Below are 18,375 nucleotides of genomic sequence, written 5' to 3'. Positions count from 1 at the left end.
CTCCTTTTCTTTCTTCAGTCGGGCTACCTTTTTTCCGCCTTTGCCCTACGTCTTTTCCACTTCCTTTTGCTTTCTTTGTGTTGGGGTTAACATAGGTCCGTTCCCATACACGGCAACAACTCCATTGTTTGCCATTTGCGAATGGAATCAGTCCCGGTAATCCAAAAAGTAGAGCAGACCACAGAGAGACGGTGAGGGACGTGCACAAGAGAGTGTACCAGCTGATATAAGGGCTGAAGGTGGAGTTGCAAGAATGAGTGACCCCGGCCTGATCAAGGAAATCAAGAATGCAGTCACTATCCTTGTTATGGCAAAAGCAAGGATTGGGCATTTTGTTGAAGCCCAGATACTTGAGGCTATTGGTGTTGATTACATCGATGAAAGCGAAGTGTTGACACCTGCAGATGATGTTAACCACATAAACAAGCACAATTTTCGTATTCCTTTTGTCTGTGGATGTCGAAACTTGGGAGAGGCTTTGCGAAGAATAGCAGAGGGTGTAGCCATGATCAGAACAAAAGGTGAGGCTGGCACTGGTAATGTTGTAGAAATTGTGAGGCACGTCCATTCTGTTCTTGGAGAAATACGGAAGCTTCAAGGCGGCGCTGGTGATGGAGAGGGAGCAGAGGTCCCTATGATCTAAGGTCATCTCCTACATCGAGCAGAAGAAGGAGAGCAAAGCAACGTTGCAACCTATGAAGTCGCTCAAGAAGCTCGCTAGCAGCTTTCCCGATCCTCATGCATTTGCACCAGGATGCCCAAGCTCTGAAGGAAGGCCATCACCCACACCTTCAACCTGAGCCACAGCCGGCATGAACACTATTCTTAGGAAGGCCTCGATGTGACATAGGATGATGGCCAGGATGTTGCCCACCGACTTGAACAGAGGTAGAAACGTAGCAGGTCAAAGGAGCTCCCAGATTGGATACAGTCAATCATCGACACAATCAACTCTGGAATCTTTGTTTATTTTTTCTTATTGTGAGCTAAATTATTCTCCTTATATTCACACCTACCAGTTCAGTTTTGACCTCATTCACATTATCCTCTTTTTCATAAGTTGAGGTAATTGATTTTGAGCTTAATAGTGATTCATATCCTTGTAACAAGCTAGTGTTTGTATACACAATTGATTAAATCCTTGAAAAACCTCAATCTCATTGTAAGGAGTTAGACACTGCCTGAGCAATTGCAAGCTCATGGTAAGACCTCTCCATGAAATCCATGATTGAAACTCTTAAAAGAAAATCATGAAATTCAACCCAAGTTGCAAATCCTATGTGTCCAAGGAAAATGTAATGAGCTATCAAGTCATGCTAGTTAAGAGTTGTCCAAAGAGAATCTATCAAGTCAAGGCATGTACCATGCATCAACGAAAGGGACGAGGGCATGAAAACCAAGAGGTTGCCAAAGAAGCAAGAAGAAGATAAAGAAATTTCCGTTGCTGACAACAAAGAATTTCCCATAGTGGATCTCCCTTAGTGGATCGTGTTTCCCATAGTGGATGTAAAAACCCTACCAAGATGTAAAGTTTCAAGCCTTAACTTGACTAGGTTGCCAAAGAGCTAGTCTCCTGGTCCATGTTTACATGCAGGGGGGCCAAAGCCAGCAAGGTTAGAGACTCATCATTTGAGGGGGGGTGTTGAGAATAGCAAATGAGGCTTAACATGAATGCCCATAGAGGCTGGTGTATGCCTAGAAAAGGCTGCCCATAAGAGGCTTTGTATGAGAGATAGATAATGATGTTGCTCTAGGAAGAGATATCCTAAATCCCATAAGCACAGTGAGGAAGAGTGGAACCATCCAAAAGCTATATAAGCATGTGCTTGCCTCTATTTTCAAGGTAAGCTATCATCATTTTGTGACACTCAAGATTGTGTTTATGACTCCAAGTTAATCTATCTTGGAACCTAATTCACTTGAGTTACAATTCTTTATCTTAGTCATGGTTTATGTATATAACCTTCGTCCACCATAGCTACCATAGTTCTAGATCCATGTTTCTCAACAAGGAAAAGAAAAGATGTTTGAGGATGTAATATGTCCACTTACTGCAGGTTATGAGTCGTCTAGCAGTGATAGGTTGGACAATGAGTTGGGGATTCCTTCTGTTATGACACCTAGTGGAAGGCAGAATCGGTATGTATCACCTCATGAGAGGCAAGCTCAAAGTGAAGCCATAGTTGCGAAGATCTAAAAGGGTTAGAAGACCAGTTGATAGGTTTACATACATTGGACATTCAACCCGTCATTATGCTTATATGACTAAGGTAACACGTTTCAAAGAACCCACTAAGTTTGATGAGATGAGAACTGGTGTGCTGCCATGGATGAAGAGTATTAAGCTTTGGCTAAAATGGAACATGGGATTTGGTTTAATTGCCTAAAAGCAAAGTCCCCATTGGTTGTAAATGGGTGTACAAGGTTAAATGCAAGTCAGATGGGTCATTGGAATGCTATAAGGCCAAGTTGGTCGCAAAAGGGTATGCACAGCAGTATGGCCTTGACTATGAGGAGGCTTTTAGCCATGTAGCTAAAATGGCAACAATCAAAACAATCATTGTATTGGCAACAACCAAAGGCTAGAAGTTATGGTAAATGGATGTAAAAGATGTCTTTCTGAATGGTGACTTACAGGAAGAAGTTTATATGGAGCAGCCTGAAGGCTATATGCATCTAGATTTTTTGACACATGTATGCAAGCTAAAAAATGCATTATACGGGCTAAAATAGGCACCCAGAGCTTGGAATGCTCAAATTAGCAGTTATTTACAGGAGCATGGATTTAGATTGGGTGATGCAAATCATATTTTATTTGTGAAGAAGATAGATCATGGGTATGTGTTTCTGGTTGTCTATGTTGATGATTTAATCATTACTAGAGATGATGAGAATGGGATTGCTGAAATAAAGTCATTGCCGCAAATTGAATTCAAAGTCAAAGATCTTGGTGAGTTGAAATATTTTTTGGGAATTGAGGTAGTGTGTATGCCTCAAGGCATATGGCTATTACAAAAGCAATATGCTTATGACATGTTACAGAAGTATGGTATGGCTGAACGTAAGGCTAAGGATACACCCCTAGACCAAAATGTCAAGTTGCAGATTGATGTTGGACATGAAATAGAGAATGTAACCATGTATAGATAGATGGTGGGTAGCTTGATCTACCTGACTATTGCTCGACCTGGCTTGAACTATGTTGTGGGACTGATCACTCAATTCATGCAGAAGCCTCGCAAACCGCATTTGGATGCAGTCATGAGAATCATGAGATGTGTAAAGGAGACGATAGATTATGGGCTATTCTATGCATATCGGAAACCCCTTAACTTGACAGGGTACACTAACACTGATTGGGCTGGTTGTGCCTATGATAGGAGGTCAACTAGTGGATATGCATTTGGATTGGGCAACAGCATGTGGTCAATCAGCGAAGTAAAAAACAGCCTACAATTGCATTGTCTAGTATAGAAGTTGAGTACAGGGATGTGGCCTTAGCGACCTGTGAAGCTGTTTTGGTTGTTGAAGTTACTGAATGACTTGGGGATACACTTGGACAGCAAAGTGAAGTTGCATTGTGATAATATGAGCAGTGTGAGGCTTGCAAGCAATCCTGTCTACCATGCAAGATCTAAACATATTGAAGTACATTACCATTTCATCGGAGAAATGGTACTAGTAGAGCTAATTGACTTGATGCATGTGAGGTCTAAAGACTAGGTAGCATATATATTTACCAAATCACTTGGTAAAGAAAAGTTCATCTATTCTAGGTAGCCACTTGGGGTATTGTATATGGTTTGAGCTTGAGGGGGAGTGTTAGAAATCAAGCTCCACCCATATCTTTTTATGTTTGTGTGACTGACTGACGCTAGCTGGATATAGCTGTACATGTGTATGACATTGAATAAGTTGGTGTAGACTTGATCTAACCATAGTTACATGATGGTTAGTGTAAAACCTATTGTAGTCTCTTTTTCAGTTTGTAGTCAAGCAATGAATAATGAGAAGATAATGAAGATGATGGTTCTGGTCCACTCTCTATCTCACCCTCTCTTTCAAAAAAGGTGCATGTGCTTACGCTTCTCGTGTATTCACTACACTTACGATACCCACACACTTCTACACTACAGGTGGTGGGCACCTATTACTGTCACTTCATTCTTTATTCTTTCAGTGTGACTAATGAATAAAGAGAAGGTCAATCACACATCATGACTATTGAAGTTTCCACATCTTGAGTCTCTCTATTTCATTCATTGTAGCCATGGCTATGATACCCGAGGTATGCATTGACTATGATCATCTCCTGATTTGTTTCCCCTTGCTCCAACTTGCTTTAGAGGTTCTCTAAACCCCTTTCAACCTTGTGAAGTGAGCCTTGAGCAAAACTAGCGCACACAATGGGCAGCAGCAAGCTGCATGATTTGTGCCTACAATGTTGCCTTGTCTCTTTGGTATTTTGCACTCCTACTCTAGCTCCTTGCACTCCTCGTCACTTGGGCAACCCTTTTGGCAACTCCCTAACATTAGCATTTGCTCCCAAGTATTGTTTGTGAGCTCCCCAACAATTTATATTTGTATATTCTCTTTCTCTCTCTCTCTCTCTCTCTCTCTCTCTCTCTCTCTCTCTCTCTCTCTGAAGATGACTTGTTGACACTCATAGTCCTCATCTGTACTTCCAAAGAAACTCGTTTCATGATAGTCCAATTATACACCTAATCAAGCTCATAGCAATAGGCTCAAAGCTCTTGCATGTTTGGAGTACTCTATAAAATGCAACCTTGAAGGTTGAAGCTCTTAGACTCAAAGCATTTGCAAGTCCATACTATCAGCCAAACTGGCAATGTAGAGCTTGAGACCCTAGATAGAGAGGGCATAGGCTTTTTCAACAGTAACCACATAAAGAAGTACTACCCTCCTACACATCCACTGCACAAGCCTCCCATGCTAGAGTCCCTTATGAATGTCTGAGTTGCCACAATAACAGAAATTGATGCGGAGGATGAAGAGACAGTAGCACCTCCTTACTTGTGCATATGCTCACAACCCAACAAACACATGTATTGATCAATAAGGGAGCTGATTTTAATATCTTAACTCACGATCATTGGACTCAAATTGTATATATGTGTCTCTCTTTGACTTATAAAGGTATAGCTGAGAAGATACAATGTTTAAAAGTACATATAATTTTGGATTTTAAATATTTAAATAATAATACTTTGAGATTTGCATTAATATTCTCTCTCCATCATCATCATCATCTCTCTCTCTCTATGAAGGTATGTGTATGCTTGAAAGTATATATAATTTAATATTTAAATATCTAAATAACAGTAACTAGTGTTTCTTAGAGATTTATGTTTAGATATTTTAAAAATTGTATTTTATACATAGAGATTTATGTTGGGGGTAAAGGTTGTTAGAGGTTCTCTAACAACCTTTACCCCCAACATCTTGAGTCTCTCTATTTCATTCATTGTAGCCATGGCTATGATACCCCGAGGTATGCATTGACTACGATCATCCCCTAATTTGTTTCCCCTTGCTCCAACTTGCTTTAGAGGTTCTCTAAACCCCTTTCAACCTTGTGAAGTGAGCCTTGAGCAAAACTAGTGCACACAATGGGCAGCAGCAAGCTGCATGATTTGTGCCTGCAATGTTGCCTTGTCTCTCTGGTATTTTTCACTCCTACTCTAGCTCCTTGCACTCCTCGTCACTTGGGCAACCCTTTTGGCAACTCCCTAACATTAGCATTTGCTATGCCATAGAGATTTATCTCGAGTCTCTCTATTTCATTCATTGTAGCCATGTCTATGATACCCCGAGGTATGCATTGACTATGATCATCTCTTGATTTGTTTCCCCTTGCTCCAACTTGCTTTAGAGGTTCTCTAAACCCCTTTCAGCCTTGTGAAGTGAGCCTTGAGCAAAACTAGCGCACACAATGGGTAGCAGCAAGGTGCATGATTTGTGCCTACAATGTTGCCTTGTCTCTTAGGTATTTTGCACTCATACTCTAGCTCCTTGCACTTCTCGTCACTTGGGCGACCCTTTTGGCAACTCCCTAACATTAGCATTTGCTCCCAAGTATTGTTTGTGAGCTCCCCAACAATTTATATTCGTATATTCTCTTTTTCTCTCCCTCCCTCTCTCTCTCTGTTTGTGTGTGTGTGTGTGTGTGTCTCTCTCTCTCTCTCTCTCTCTCTCTCTCTCTCTCTCTCTCTCTCTCTCTCTCTCTCTCTCTCTCTCTCTCTCTCTCTCTCTCTCTCTCTCTCTGTGTCTCTGTTATGTTACTAGCTTTCTTTTTGTAAGCTTCATGTAATCCGCTAAGCAAATATGCCACACTTTTGATGCAACAAACTTTATGACACCTTATCAATAATTTTCAAGAACATGCGACTTTGACTCAAGTGGCTCTAGCTTTATATTGGCAAGATTGAGTATATGTTTTGAGGGATCGCTTTATGATCTCTTTATATGTCTTATACTTGCATATGCATATATAAGCATGTGTGTGTATCCATCCATTGAGCCTCCAATTAAAATATCAAGATAATTTAAGGAATGCATATGCATTCATTTGGATCTCTCTCTCTCTCTCTCTCTCTCTCTATATATATATATATATATATATATATATATATATATATATATATGTATGTATGTATGTATGTATGTATGTATGTATGTATGTATGTGCACACACACACACACACACATACTACTTAAAAGAGTGTTTTAGATTATGTGATTGTAGAACTTAATGACATCCATCTATAATGTTCAAGAAAATAACTTCAAGGTTTGTTGATCCGAGGTTTATAATTGATATTAGAATGCTTATATCTAACTTTATGGTGTAGAATCCTTAGCACAATGTTTATAACAAACTATTGTCTTGTGCCTTACTTCATTTGTGTATGTTATCCTTGAATATCATAATAATTTCTCAAAAAAGAAAAAAGCATTGTTTTGGTTAGCTCACTTAGAGAAAGTCTTATTTTTTATTAACATTAGGAACGCCTTTGTAATGCCTAGATACACTTAGACTTTATGGTGCATTTAATATACATTTAGTTTGTGGTCCATTTTAGCATAGCAATGCTATCTCTAATTGTAACATTCAAGGATCATATATAGAGCCACTTTCATATATCACTTAAAGCAAGCATGTGATTTCTTACACTCAAGTATACAAATAAAGAATATGTGTACGGATACAAGTTTACATGTTTGATACATAAAAGGCATTACATAAATATACAACTCTCTACACATCTAAATGTGTATGGATACAAGTTTATAGGTTTGATGCATAAAAGACATTATATGTATATGTAACTCTCTATACACTTAAACTAGAATTTCTTATATATTACAATTTTTGTAATTTGTTCCCTTCTATCTTTTATTTATATTATGATTTTAGTATACATGCATCTACAACTCTCTATACACCTAAATGTTTATGGATACAAGTTTATAGGTTTGATGCATAAAAGACATTATATGTATATATAACTCTCTATACACTTAAACTAGAATTCCTTTTATGTTACAAATTTTGTAATTTGTTCCCTTTCATCTTTTATTTATATTATGATATTAGTATGCCATATGTGTGTGTGTGTGTGTGTGTGTGTGTAAAGGTGGATTTTACAAAGGCCAAAGGACTTTGTGGTAGTATCTAATAATCAGACATAATATGATTTTATCGTGTCATAAAAGTATAAGTTTTCTCCCCTTTTTTTTTTGCATAGTTACTTTGTATGTGCATACTCTTACAAGACTCTCTTTGTAATGCTTGGATACACTTAAACTTTATGGTCCATTTCATGTTATTTCTAATTGTAACACTTAAGGACCATATATAGAGCCACTTCTAGATATCACACAAAGCAAGCATGTGATTTCTTACACTCAAGGATACAAACTACGAATATGTGTACATGTTATAATAGTGTATGTATATGTATTGTGGTGTATTAAACATTGTAAGATGAATATGAGAGAGAGAGAGAGAGAGAGAGAGAGAGAGAGAGAGAGAGAGAGAGAGAGAGAGAGAGAGAGAGAGAGAGAGAGAGAGAGGTACAACTGAGACAAAAAGAGGATATATATGTGAGAGAGAATTATAGCCTCACGTGTTTGCATCTCTTTGTTAGCACATTGTCGTATACATACACACATTCTCTCTCTCCTTGTGTAGTACACCATACATGCACATACATACACACACACATACACTCTCTCTCGCTCTCTCTCTTTGAGCTCACATTAATCAATGCAAGGTATGCTTAATTCGTAGGTGGTGATGGAAGTGGACATACATGCACACAAAAACACACGAGGAAACCAAAATATAATGTATGGTGAGGAAGTGCGAGTTTGCAGAGCAACTTCGCTTTCCACATGAAACTGCTTTCTCCTACTAAGGGACCTTAGACCTAATGTTTCTTATATGCGAAAAAATGTTAGCTACTATATTATTAACAAAGATTATGTGGCAACTTAAATTCAGTTAATGGAAAAGAAAAGCGAAAGAAACGATTATGCTGGTCGGGTAAATTCTTATTACGAAGGGTAGCTAACTCTCGCAAGGCTTCCTTTTTTCCCCTGGGGCCTCCCTCGTTCTTTTTCTTTTGGTCGTGACTGCTGTGTCGGGTCCAGCGTCCGTCCTCGCTTGCGGGCACAGAGAGAGAGAGAGAGAGAGAGAGAGAGAGAGGATCCGCTCAGCTATGGTTCGAAGCGCCATGGATCAGCAACAAGCCAGAGCTTGGCCTTCAGCCCCGCCAGGATCTCCAGCTTCATCCAGCAAGGTACACATCTCCTCCCTCCACTGTACTTTTTTTCATACTCTTGATTCGTGATCGTTCCGATCCATCGCCATGTTCCTTTCGGAGCGGATGATAGACATAAGATTCCATCAGAAACTTACAGAATCGGAGCACGTAAGGCACTGATCGCCTTCGATTGTAGAATAGCTATTTCAGATGTATCGCTTTCTGCTTCTGCTGTATCAGCTGCCTTGAGCTTCTCTATGCTTTGTTTTCATGATACCGTTTAAAGGGCATTTACCTAGCTTTGATCCGAATGGAAACTCTGTATTAGTGCATATGCTAAAAGCTATACATCGGACCTTTCTTTTAATGTTCTGAATGTGCATGTTGTCTCGTAGAGGAACATGCAGCTTAGCTAAACGTTTATATGTGTCAACATCCTTTCTTGCTGTCCATGGCATAGCAATAGGCTCAAAGCTCTTGCATGTTTGGAGTACTCTGTAAAATGCAAACCTTGAAGGTTGAAGCTCTTAGACTCAGAGCATTTGCATTGTTGGAGTTCTTTCACTTGGAGCATGGTTGAATCATATGCACCTTTAGAGCACTCACTTCTTTAGGGGTATTTACACTCTTGGAGCAATTGGTTCAGTCGTGGCATGTCTCTCTAGTGCATTACTAGCATGATTGGATTTACTCTTTGGTTATCAATTGATGGCCATGTTAGGTTTATGTGAGAGTGCGTAGTAGAAGAGAGATAGGAACGTAGAGAGAAGTAGAGAGAGAGAAAGAGAGGAAGCATTGGATGAAGGAAGAATATTGCATTGATTGAAGAAGAATGATGATACAATGATTATGCCTTGCATGCAACCCAAAGCGTTAGTGAGGGCACCGGATCAAGCTAATGACGGTAGCACCAAGCATAGAGAGTTGAAGTGTTGGAGTGTGCACTTGCAAAGGAAAGATTGAATACTAAAGAGTGTGTATTTGCCAAGTGGAGGAGGGGGGACTAGCTATAAATAGCCATAAATGCCTAAATTTGGCTAACTTGCCCTGGGAGAGGCCATAAATGTTGGCCGACCAGCAATAAATGCTCTTCATTGGAGAATAAAATGCCAAAAAAATAGGGGTGACCCGGGAAGAATCCTAGATGACAACGACAATGTCCGGTAGGTGTAGGCACATTGTGGAAAGCAATAACTGGCCTAGGAATTCACACAGGAAGTCGATAAATAAAGAAAATGCATCTAAATTGGTAGAGCTCCTATGTCTCCATCAGACTTTGACAGGAGCTCATAATCAAGAAATAATAGACTGACATAACTAACATGGGTAGGCTACCGGGGTTCCCCCCCCTCCCCCCCGTCAAAAAAAAAAATCATGGCAATGTAGAGATCTGTCGCATTGTCCTTTGTGGGATAGGAGGCCATTGCTAACTCGGAATATAGGATCCCCTCTCGAATATAGTCGTATTGAACCTCGATGTGCTTTGTGCGAGCATGAAACACATGGTTCTTTGCTAGAGTGAGAGTACTCCAGTTGTCCATACGTAGCTTTGTAGGTCCAAGCTGAGAAAAACCAATTTCCATCAATACTTCATAGATGTAGAAGAAAGGGCGACAATAGGCTGCTTCTTGCTGCTCCATGAGGTAAACTCCTGATCCAAGCGAGAAGGCATAAAGGGCCGTCGTGAATCCACATTATCTGCCCAATTAGAGTCACTCCAACTAGAGAGAGTAACCCTCTCTTCATACATGATCCTGTAGAACACACAAGGCTGCTCTCCAACGCTCCTGAGTAGGAGTCTTCATGAAAGAAGACAACAATGCCACAACAAAAGAAATATTCACTTGGGTGTGAACAAGCTAGATGAGGGAGCCAACAAGATACCTATAACGGGTAGCATCTGTAAGGGGAGCTCCTGCTGCTAAAAGCTTGGACTTTGGGTTCATGGAGACAAGAAATAGGCTGACAATCGGCCATATCAAACATTGAGAGAAGCTTGAAAATGTATATTTGGGCAATTTTGTGGCGAAGAAAGTGACATTCTTAAAGTTTATTATGAGAAACCCCTTTGTTGTGAGAGAAACAATGTGGGATTGCATGGGAACTATGCAAGACAGTCTAGGTGAATGCTCTGTTAGAGATTGACATTCCCTAGACAGGCAGGTGCAGCAGGTACAAAAGGTAGTCCACATGGTAGTTGACGTTAGCAAGTGACAAGTTAGAGACACGTGTCAGGTTGGATAGTGAGGCTGCAGTTGGATTGTTTTCTGTCCAGTTGGTTGCATTTAATGCAGTTGACTTGCAATATTTTGGTGCATCATTAGTGGCCTATTTATTGGCCCCAGTCTTCATACTTTTGCACAATTTTGCTCTCGGTTTTTAGGCTACAAATTGTGGAGATTTCCCTCGGGATTCACAGAGAGTGAGATCTTCGAGGTGGAGACATATGCAAACATTCTCTCTGTACCGGTGTATGTATTTGCATCCTTATACAACATTCTTCACTGTAGGTTTTCTGCATTTCACTGTCTTTCTTTCTCTCTCTTCTCTCTCTATTCACTCCTTGTCTTGGTCATTCGCTTACGCATTGCTTCACTCTGACATGGTATTAGAGCATTGAAGGATTGACCAAGGGTGGACCTTCCTGAAGAGGAGGTTTTAGTGCGACACAACATTGCATTTTTAGCATTCAAGGGCGAGCAGGAGGACTGGACATCAGAACAAGGCTGAGAGCTTGAGGCAAGCATGAGTGTCTGAGAAAGGAGAAGATTTGCTGAACGTGCTGTTGGTTTTTGCTGTTAGAGAAGGAAAAAGGCCGTGTTTTGGGCCTTCAAGTGCAAATTTTACCTTTTCATCACTTTTGACGGGTGAAGGAGCGCGACGAGCGACAAAGAGCCTTAGCAAGCTGCTTTTACATAGTCAGAGGGTGTTGCTTTTTGTATTTTGTGCAGACATTGTAGGTGAAGATGTCTTCTGAGGTAGAGACAAAGTTTTAGGCGATCGTGGACAGGAAGATACCCGTGTTATCGACTCTTCCATCAGATCAAAAGCTTGATGGCGAGAACTACCACATTTGGTGGGTTATGATGCTTGCCATTTTGGAGTCCTATGATTTAGTGAAGCTTGTTATAGAGGCTATTCATCGTCCTTTTTTGTAAGATGAGTCTAGACTCTCTTCCAGTGATAAGTTGGAGTTGGCAAAGGTTTAGGCACATTGGGACAAACTTAATGCCCGCATCACTTGTTTTTATCTCTTATGCACTACAGCTGTTCTCTCTCATATTGAGCATTTGACGGTGGCCCGTGAGATATGGCTAGAGCTTGATTAGGTGTATAATTATACGACTGTCATGAAACGAGTTTCTTTGGAAGTACAGATGAGGACTATGAGTGTCAACAAGTCATCTTTTATGCGGGAGCATATTAACAAGCTGAGGCAGCTTCATATGCAAGTTCAAAATGCAAGGAAGATGATCACTTTTGAAGACATGGCGATAACTCTTCTTTCATAGTTACTGCCCTGTTTCAGTGATTTTTATTCCGCTTTGATTGCTTCAGGGCGGTCTGAGACTTTGGCGGGAGGAGTTGGTTCCTATGGTCTTGGACCAAGATGAGCAATTGAAAGAGACCAATGCTTTTAAATCTAAGGCCTTGGTTGGCCAGTCTTCTTAGAAAAAAGGAAAGGACCAAAAAAAGAAGGAGGAGGACAAATCAAAGAAGAACAAGGAAAAGGAGTCCACTTGTCACATTTGTGGCAAGGCAAGTCACTAGAAGGATTGCCCCGACAAGGAGAAGATGGAAAGGAGAAATCTTCAAAGGATTTCGGAGCTGTGGCTGCCCCCTCATCATCTGCTTTTCTCCACTTAGAGGTGGTTGAGGTACTGATCCTATAAGCTTCTGATGCTGCATTGATGGCCCCATACACTCAAGAGTGGATTAATGACAGTCGTGTCTCACGGCATATGACTCCTTCCTCAAGTGTTACTTATTTGCGGCCTTCACATGGCCATATTCTCATTGGTGATGGTTCTTCTATTCCTACTTGCATCTTATTCGAGATGGGCGAGGTGGTGCCCATACATTTGAGGTGCTTTATGTGCCGGCCTTGGGATACCATCTACTTTTGGTGCATAAGATTTGTGCCCTTGGCCTCTTAGTCGAATTTGATGTGGATTCTTTTCGGATCTTGATCGTGGATCGAGATAGGTTCTTTCTTCAGGTTATGAGGAGAATGGAGTCTATAAGTTGCGGTCTTCTTCTGCCTTGACTTCTCTTCTTCTTATCTTTTAAACTTAGTCCAAGCTTTGGCATACTCGGTTTGGCCACCTCAAGTATGATTACCTTTGGAAGGTGTTTGTCAGATAGCTTGTTCGAGGTTTGCTGGATATTATGGTGAGCTAGCAACCTTGTGTATCTTGCATCCATGGGAAGCAAACTCGTGATGCTATTCCTAGCAAGGCTTCGAGGCGGTCTTCAACACCCTTATAGCTTGTTTCTACCAATCTTTGTGGATCAATGAGGATGGAGTCCCTTAGAGGAAGCTTGTATTTCATGCTAATTATGGATGATTACAGCAAGATGACATGGGCTTATTTCTTGAATCTGAAGTTAGAGACTTTCTCCCACTTTACAAATTGGTTGCTCTTCGAGGAGAACCGATCGGGCCGGAAATTGAAGACCTTATGATTGCGGAGAATTTGTTTCTAATGAGCTTGCTTGTTTTTGTGCAAATCGTGGTATTCACCAAGAGTTTGCCAATACAAATACCCTTAGGAGAATGGCATGTTGGAGCGGAAGAATCGCAGTGTGATCAAGATGGCCCATACCATGTTGGAGCATCGTTAGACACCTCAGTGTCTATGGGTTGAGGTTGTGGCTACTGCCATTCACATTCTAAATTGATCCCCTACTTGCGCTATTGTTGGTATGACTCCCTATGAGGCATACTTTGAGTCCAAGCTAGATGTTTATTATTTCAAGGTTTTTGGGTGTGATGTCTATGTTCACATTCCGAAAACATAGCGTGACAAATTTGAAGCGGCTTCCAAACGACAGGTCTTTGTGGGATATAGCTCGCAGATTCAAGGTTACCGATTGTATGATCCTGTGAAGCGGGATGTCTACACGAGCCGTGATGGTTGGTTCGTGGTAGTTCCAGCCTCAAAGGGGGATGAGGAGCACCCTATTCTTGGAGATCTTGGTGATAATCGAGCACCCACGATTGTTCCTCCGGAGCTTGTGCCTCTTGAGGACTCTTTTGCGGATGAGGAACTTAGTTCTCACCCATCGGACTCACTGATTGCACCCTAGCTGTCGATGGACCTTCGAGAAGCTTTAGCAACTGGTGAATGACGAGGCGAGATCCGGCCTCCTCCTTGTTGGACTCCTGACACTCTTCGCGATGCAGGGATTGAGGGGGTCCTTGAGGAGTGGTAGCCGCAAGATGGCCCATGGCGTTCTCTGCACAGAACCATGCACATTACATCGAGCTTGTTTACACTAATTACTGTTTGATGACTCGTGTCATGCAAGATTGGGAGCCCACCTTCGTGAAGGAGGCTTTATAGCATGATCATTGGCAGAGAGCAATGGAGCAGGAGCTGGAGTGGAATGGCCTTTGGTATCTTGTGCCAAAGCCGTCTCATAAAAAGATCATTGGAATCAAATGGGTCTTTAAGACCAAGTACCGTAGTGATGGCACATTGGACAAGCACAAGGCCTGCCTTGTTGCTAAAGGTTTTGCACAATGCCCCAAGCATTGATTTTTATGATGCTTTTGCCTCTACAACTTCGATGGCTACTATTCGTGTCGTCCTTGCATGTGAAGTCTGCCTTCTTGGATTGGGAGTTGAAGGAGGAGATCTATATTAAGCAACCTCTCGGCTTCGGTTCTTCTAATGGTAAGGTGTACAGGTTGCGGAAAGCTCGCTATAGCCTTGGGCTAGCCAGGTTCATGAGTGAACCCAAGATGGTGCACCAACTGCTCAGAGGATTTTGCGGTTTCTATGAGGGACTCCTGATCTTGGAGTCTATTATCCTGTAGGTACAGGTGCTACAGACTTGGTCCTTACAAGATGGAGTGATTCCAATTAGGTTGGCGGTGTGGATCATCGTAGGTCCATGACAGGTTATTGCTTTACCTTTGGTGCTGGTGCGATTTCATGGAGCAGAAGGAAGTAACCCACGGTTGCCCTATCTTTGACTAAGGCGGAGTATTGGGCGGCGCCTTCTACTACTTGTGAGATAGTGTGGCTTCATAGGCTCTTAGAGGAGCTTGGTTGCCCGTAGCGAGGTCTTACTGTTCTTCAGCGCAACAATGAGAATTGCATTGCCTTGGCCAGGAACCTTGTGTTTCATACTTGGACGAAGCATATTGAGATCCAATACCATTTCATTTGGGAGAAGATTCTGGATGAAACCAGCCTTTCTCCTCAGATAGGGTGGTAAATCCCTGATTACAACTTAATTACAGCAGCAAACAATAAATGCAAATCTGAAAATACAAATTTACCTACTGAACTTGGACAATGCACACTCGATTGGCCCCAAAATTGGCACCCCTTCTGGGATTTCTTTAGCTTTATTGAAGAAAAAGTTGATTTACAATGGGATTCTCCCAATCCCTTTCGGTATTTCAACTCCCCTTGCTATCCAAAGTGACTAGCAAGTCTTCAATCTATTTTGCCTCTTGATTCGGGCACTCAATTGGCCTTCACCCACTTCATAGATGATGGAAATGCCCCAAATTCAATGGTTGGCTAGTCCTCCACTTGAATTCAGTTGAAATTCACCTTTAGCCTTGTTGAATCCAAGTCTTGGAGCATCCAATTTTTAGCACGCTTCCCAAGGCTGCTGCTAAACCCTAATTTCTGCTGTAAATTAGGGTTTACAGTAGAGAAATTTGCAATTTCTCAGCCTCCAAGGGTCCGAATGTTGAGATCTTCGGAGCAAGGTTGTGAAATGGTTGGGAGATGAGAGGAAAAGCTGTAGAGAGAGAAAATTCAGAGTTTTGTCTCAAAGAATGACTGAAAATCAGTCAAATGCAACTCCTACCCTGCCACAACAGCTTGTAGATGCAAAGAACTGAAGAAAATCAGTTGTTTACAGCTGCTGCCCTGTCTCAACAGCCTGTAGATGCTGCCTCCTGCTGGTGATTGGTCTTCTCTTGCCCTTGGCAGCCTTACAAGGTCCTCCATAGTTGTAAATCAGACTAGCAGCCTCCCCTCCCTCTCTCTTGCAGGCTGAATTTATAGGAATGCCTCTCTCCAGTCTCTAAAGACGTTTTTCAGTCTTACATGGGCATTTTTCACAAGTGGTAGCCTTTCCAAATGGTTTTTTAGCATTTTTATAATTAAATATTAATTTTCAGCCTTAGAATATTGAAAATTAATTTAATAATTATTTCGGTGCCTTGAAAAATAATATGACTGGCCAATAATTAATTGGCTAGGCAACTTCCATTCCCGAGTGTCTCTGTGCCATCTTTGACCATCAGATTGGCGTCAGGTACCATTAAACGCCACTTCTCTAGTGTCACCAACTGACACTTATGGCCAAATGGATGACCTAGGCTAACAACTAGCACCAGATACCACCAAGTACCTATGCGGCATAACTTATAGCAACTTTTGCCTTTGACATCCCGTGATTTCTTCCTGGGCTTGTAAATTTACTTTAACCCCAGTTGCACCTCACATGTGCAACATTTACTTAATCATGTGATTAGAAATTAATCCACATGCTAAGTGAGGTTTCAAAATACACATCCTCATGACATTGGATGAGTTCCTTTGTCTACTGCAAGATAGAGGACAATCTTGTAGACTTGTTTATGAAGGCGGTTCCTTAGGCTTTACTTCGACAACACTCTAGATCCCTTAGCCTTCTGCCGTGTCCAGGATCTAAGAGGGGGTGCTAGAGATTGACATTCCCTAGATAGGCAGGTGCAGCAGGTACAACATGCAATCCACGTGGCAGCTGATGCCAGCAATAGGTGATAGGCTGGAGATATGTGTCAGGTCGGGGACAATGGGGTTGTAATCAGACAGTTTTTTGTCGAGTCGACCTTCATTATTTTGGGGCATCATTAGTGGCCTATTTATTGGCCCTAGTCTTCACACTTTTGCGTAGTTGTGCTCTCAGTTTTCAGGCTGCAATTCATGGAGACTACCCTCAGGGCTCATAGAGAGTGAGATCTTCGAGGTGAAGACATACATAGACATTCTCTCTACACCCGTGTATATATCTGCATTCTAATACAACATTCATCATTGTAGATTTTCTGCGTTTCTCTCTCTTTCTTTCTCTCTCCTCTTGCCCTGTTCATTGGCTTTTGCATCGCTTCACTTTGACATGCTATGCAAAATCGGGTTCAAATGTGTTAGTAGATATGTCAGCTCATGTATAAGTCTATGCATGCCACTCTGGGCAAGGCACGTGTTAGATATTTCAAGCAGCTGCTGTTTATGGCATATTTATTATGTATATATTGTGCTCCTCCTCAGTTATGATATTCATCACCCAGAGGTCTTGATTGGAGAGAGGAGCCATTGCTAGTGCCCGTGCAGCTAGTGACTCACTTCTGTATGTAATTGTCGCATGTCTTGGTATATGGCTTCCATTTCTTGAGACTTCTTCTGAGTTTTCCTTTTTTGCAATGTTATTCTTTTTTCTTTGTCTTGTGTTCAGCAGTCTCTTTCTGCATACATATACGCTTCCATTGCTGCATCCACTTCTGGCACGGTATCAGATTGCAGGATCTATGTTCATCCTGCAGTTTTTCTGCTGATTTCGGGTTTGTCACACCTCTTCTGCCCAGACGACCTGCTGGTGCCTCCTATTCAGCTTGTTTGCTGCTCACTGTTGCCTGCATTTTTGCTTGTCATTGTCAGTTTGCTGCATTTATTGCTCCCTCAGCATGTGTATTTGGTTTTTTGATTTTAATTGTGGCTGGGCAACTGTTTCTACAGGCGTTTTTGTTGTTTATGGCAGTTTTTGGTTGAGTTTTCATTCTTTTGCAGTAGTCACCCTTCTTTTCTGATCAGGTATTGGTTTACACTGCATGTGAACTCTCATTTTGTGGAGTCTTGCTGCTGGTTTGGCTGTCTTCTCTCTCTGTCCACCTTCTATTCCCTATCTTCTCTTCCTATTGTCTCCAGATGGCTCTTGCGTGCACTTCTATTGATGATAAAGTTACATGGCCTTGACTATTTAAATTGTAGTGCTGTTATAAAAGCGTGGTTTGTGCAGAAGTGGTCATGGTACATTGTTTGTGGAGCTATTCGATGTCCTCAGCATCCTTTTTCAGTTCTAGAAGATTTTGATGAGCACAATCATGAGGAAACTGTGCTTATATGGAATAAGAATGACACACCTGCCTATTTTGCCCTTCTTCGATGTATTTCTAAAGAAATTCTACTTGTGGTCATCTCTTGTAGGACATCTCCCAAAGCATGGTCAAAGCTTCAGATGTTGTACGAGGCATCTTTCATTATGTGTGTAGTGATACTTTATGGACAGCTCCAAGAGATGAAGTTCAAGCCAAAGGACACTATTTAGTTATTTTTGCTCCTTGTTAGAGAGGTAT

The 18,375-nt window shown here is 41.4% G+C and overlaps 1 protein-coding gene and 1 pseudogene across 2 annotated transcripts in view; both read left to right on the top strand.

Annotated features, from left to right (window-relative positions):
• The first annotated feature begins 253 nt into the window (after positions 1–253).
• LOC148013662 (putative pyridoxal 5'-phosphate synthase subunit PDX1 pseudogene) lies at positions 254–643 on the top strand (annotated as a pseudogene).
• Positions 644–8,632: 7,989 nt separating this feature from the next.
• The window catches only part of LOC148013661 (uncharacterized), a 46,862-nt gene continuing 37,119 nt past the window's right edge, over positions 8,633–18,375 (top strand). Inside the window, exon 1 of one of the 2 annotated variants that reach the window (XM_087667810.1) lies at positions 8,633–8,825. In XM_087667810.1, coding sequence (XP_087523936.1) covers positions 8,745–8,825 — 81 coding nt within the window. In that variant the 5' untranslated portion in view covers positions 8,633–8,744. The remainder of the gene's footprint in view (positions 8,826–18,375) is intronic. The other variant, XM_087667809.1, reaches the window with a different exon arrangement.

Source organism: Lygodium microphyllum, chromosome 26, assembly GCF_053477565.2.
Source record: "Lygodium microphyllum isolate KBCC chromosome 26, Lygodium_microphyllum_v1.1.10, whole genome shotgun sequence".
NCBI lineage: Eukaryota > Viridiplantae > Streptophyta > Polypodiopsida > Schizaeales > Lygodiaceae > Lygodium > Lygodium microphyllum.
The sequence above is the reverse complement of the archived record's forward strand: the minus strand, read 5'-3'. Positions and strand labels throughout refer to the sequence as shown.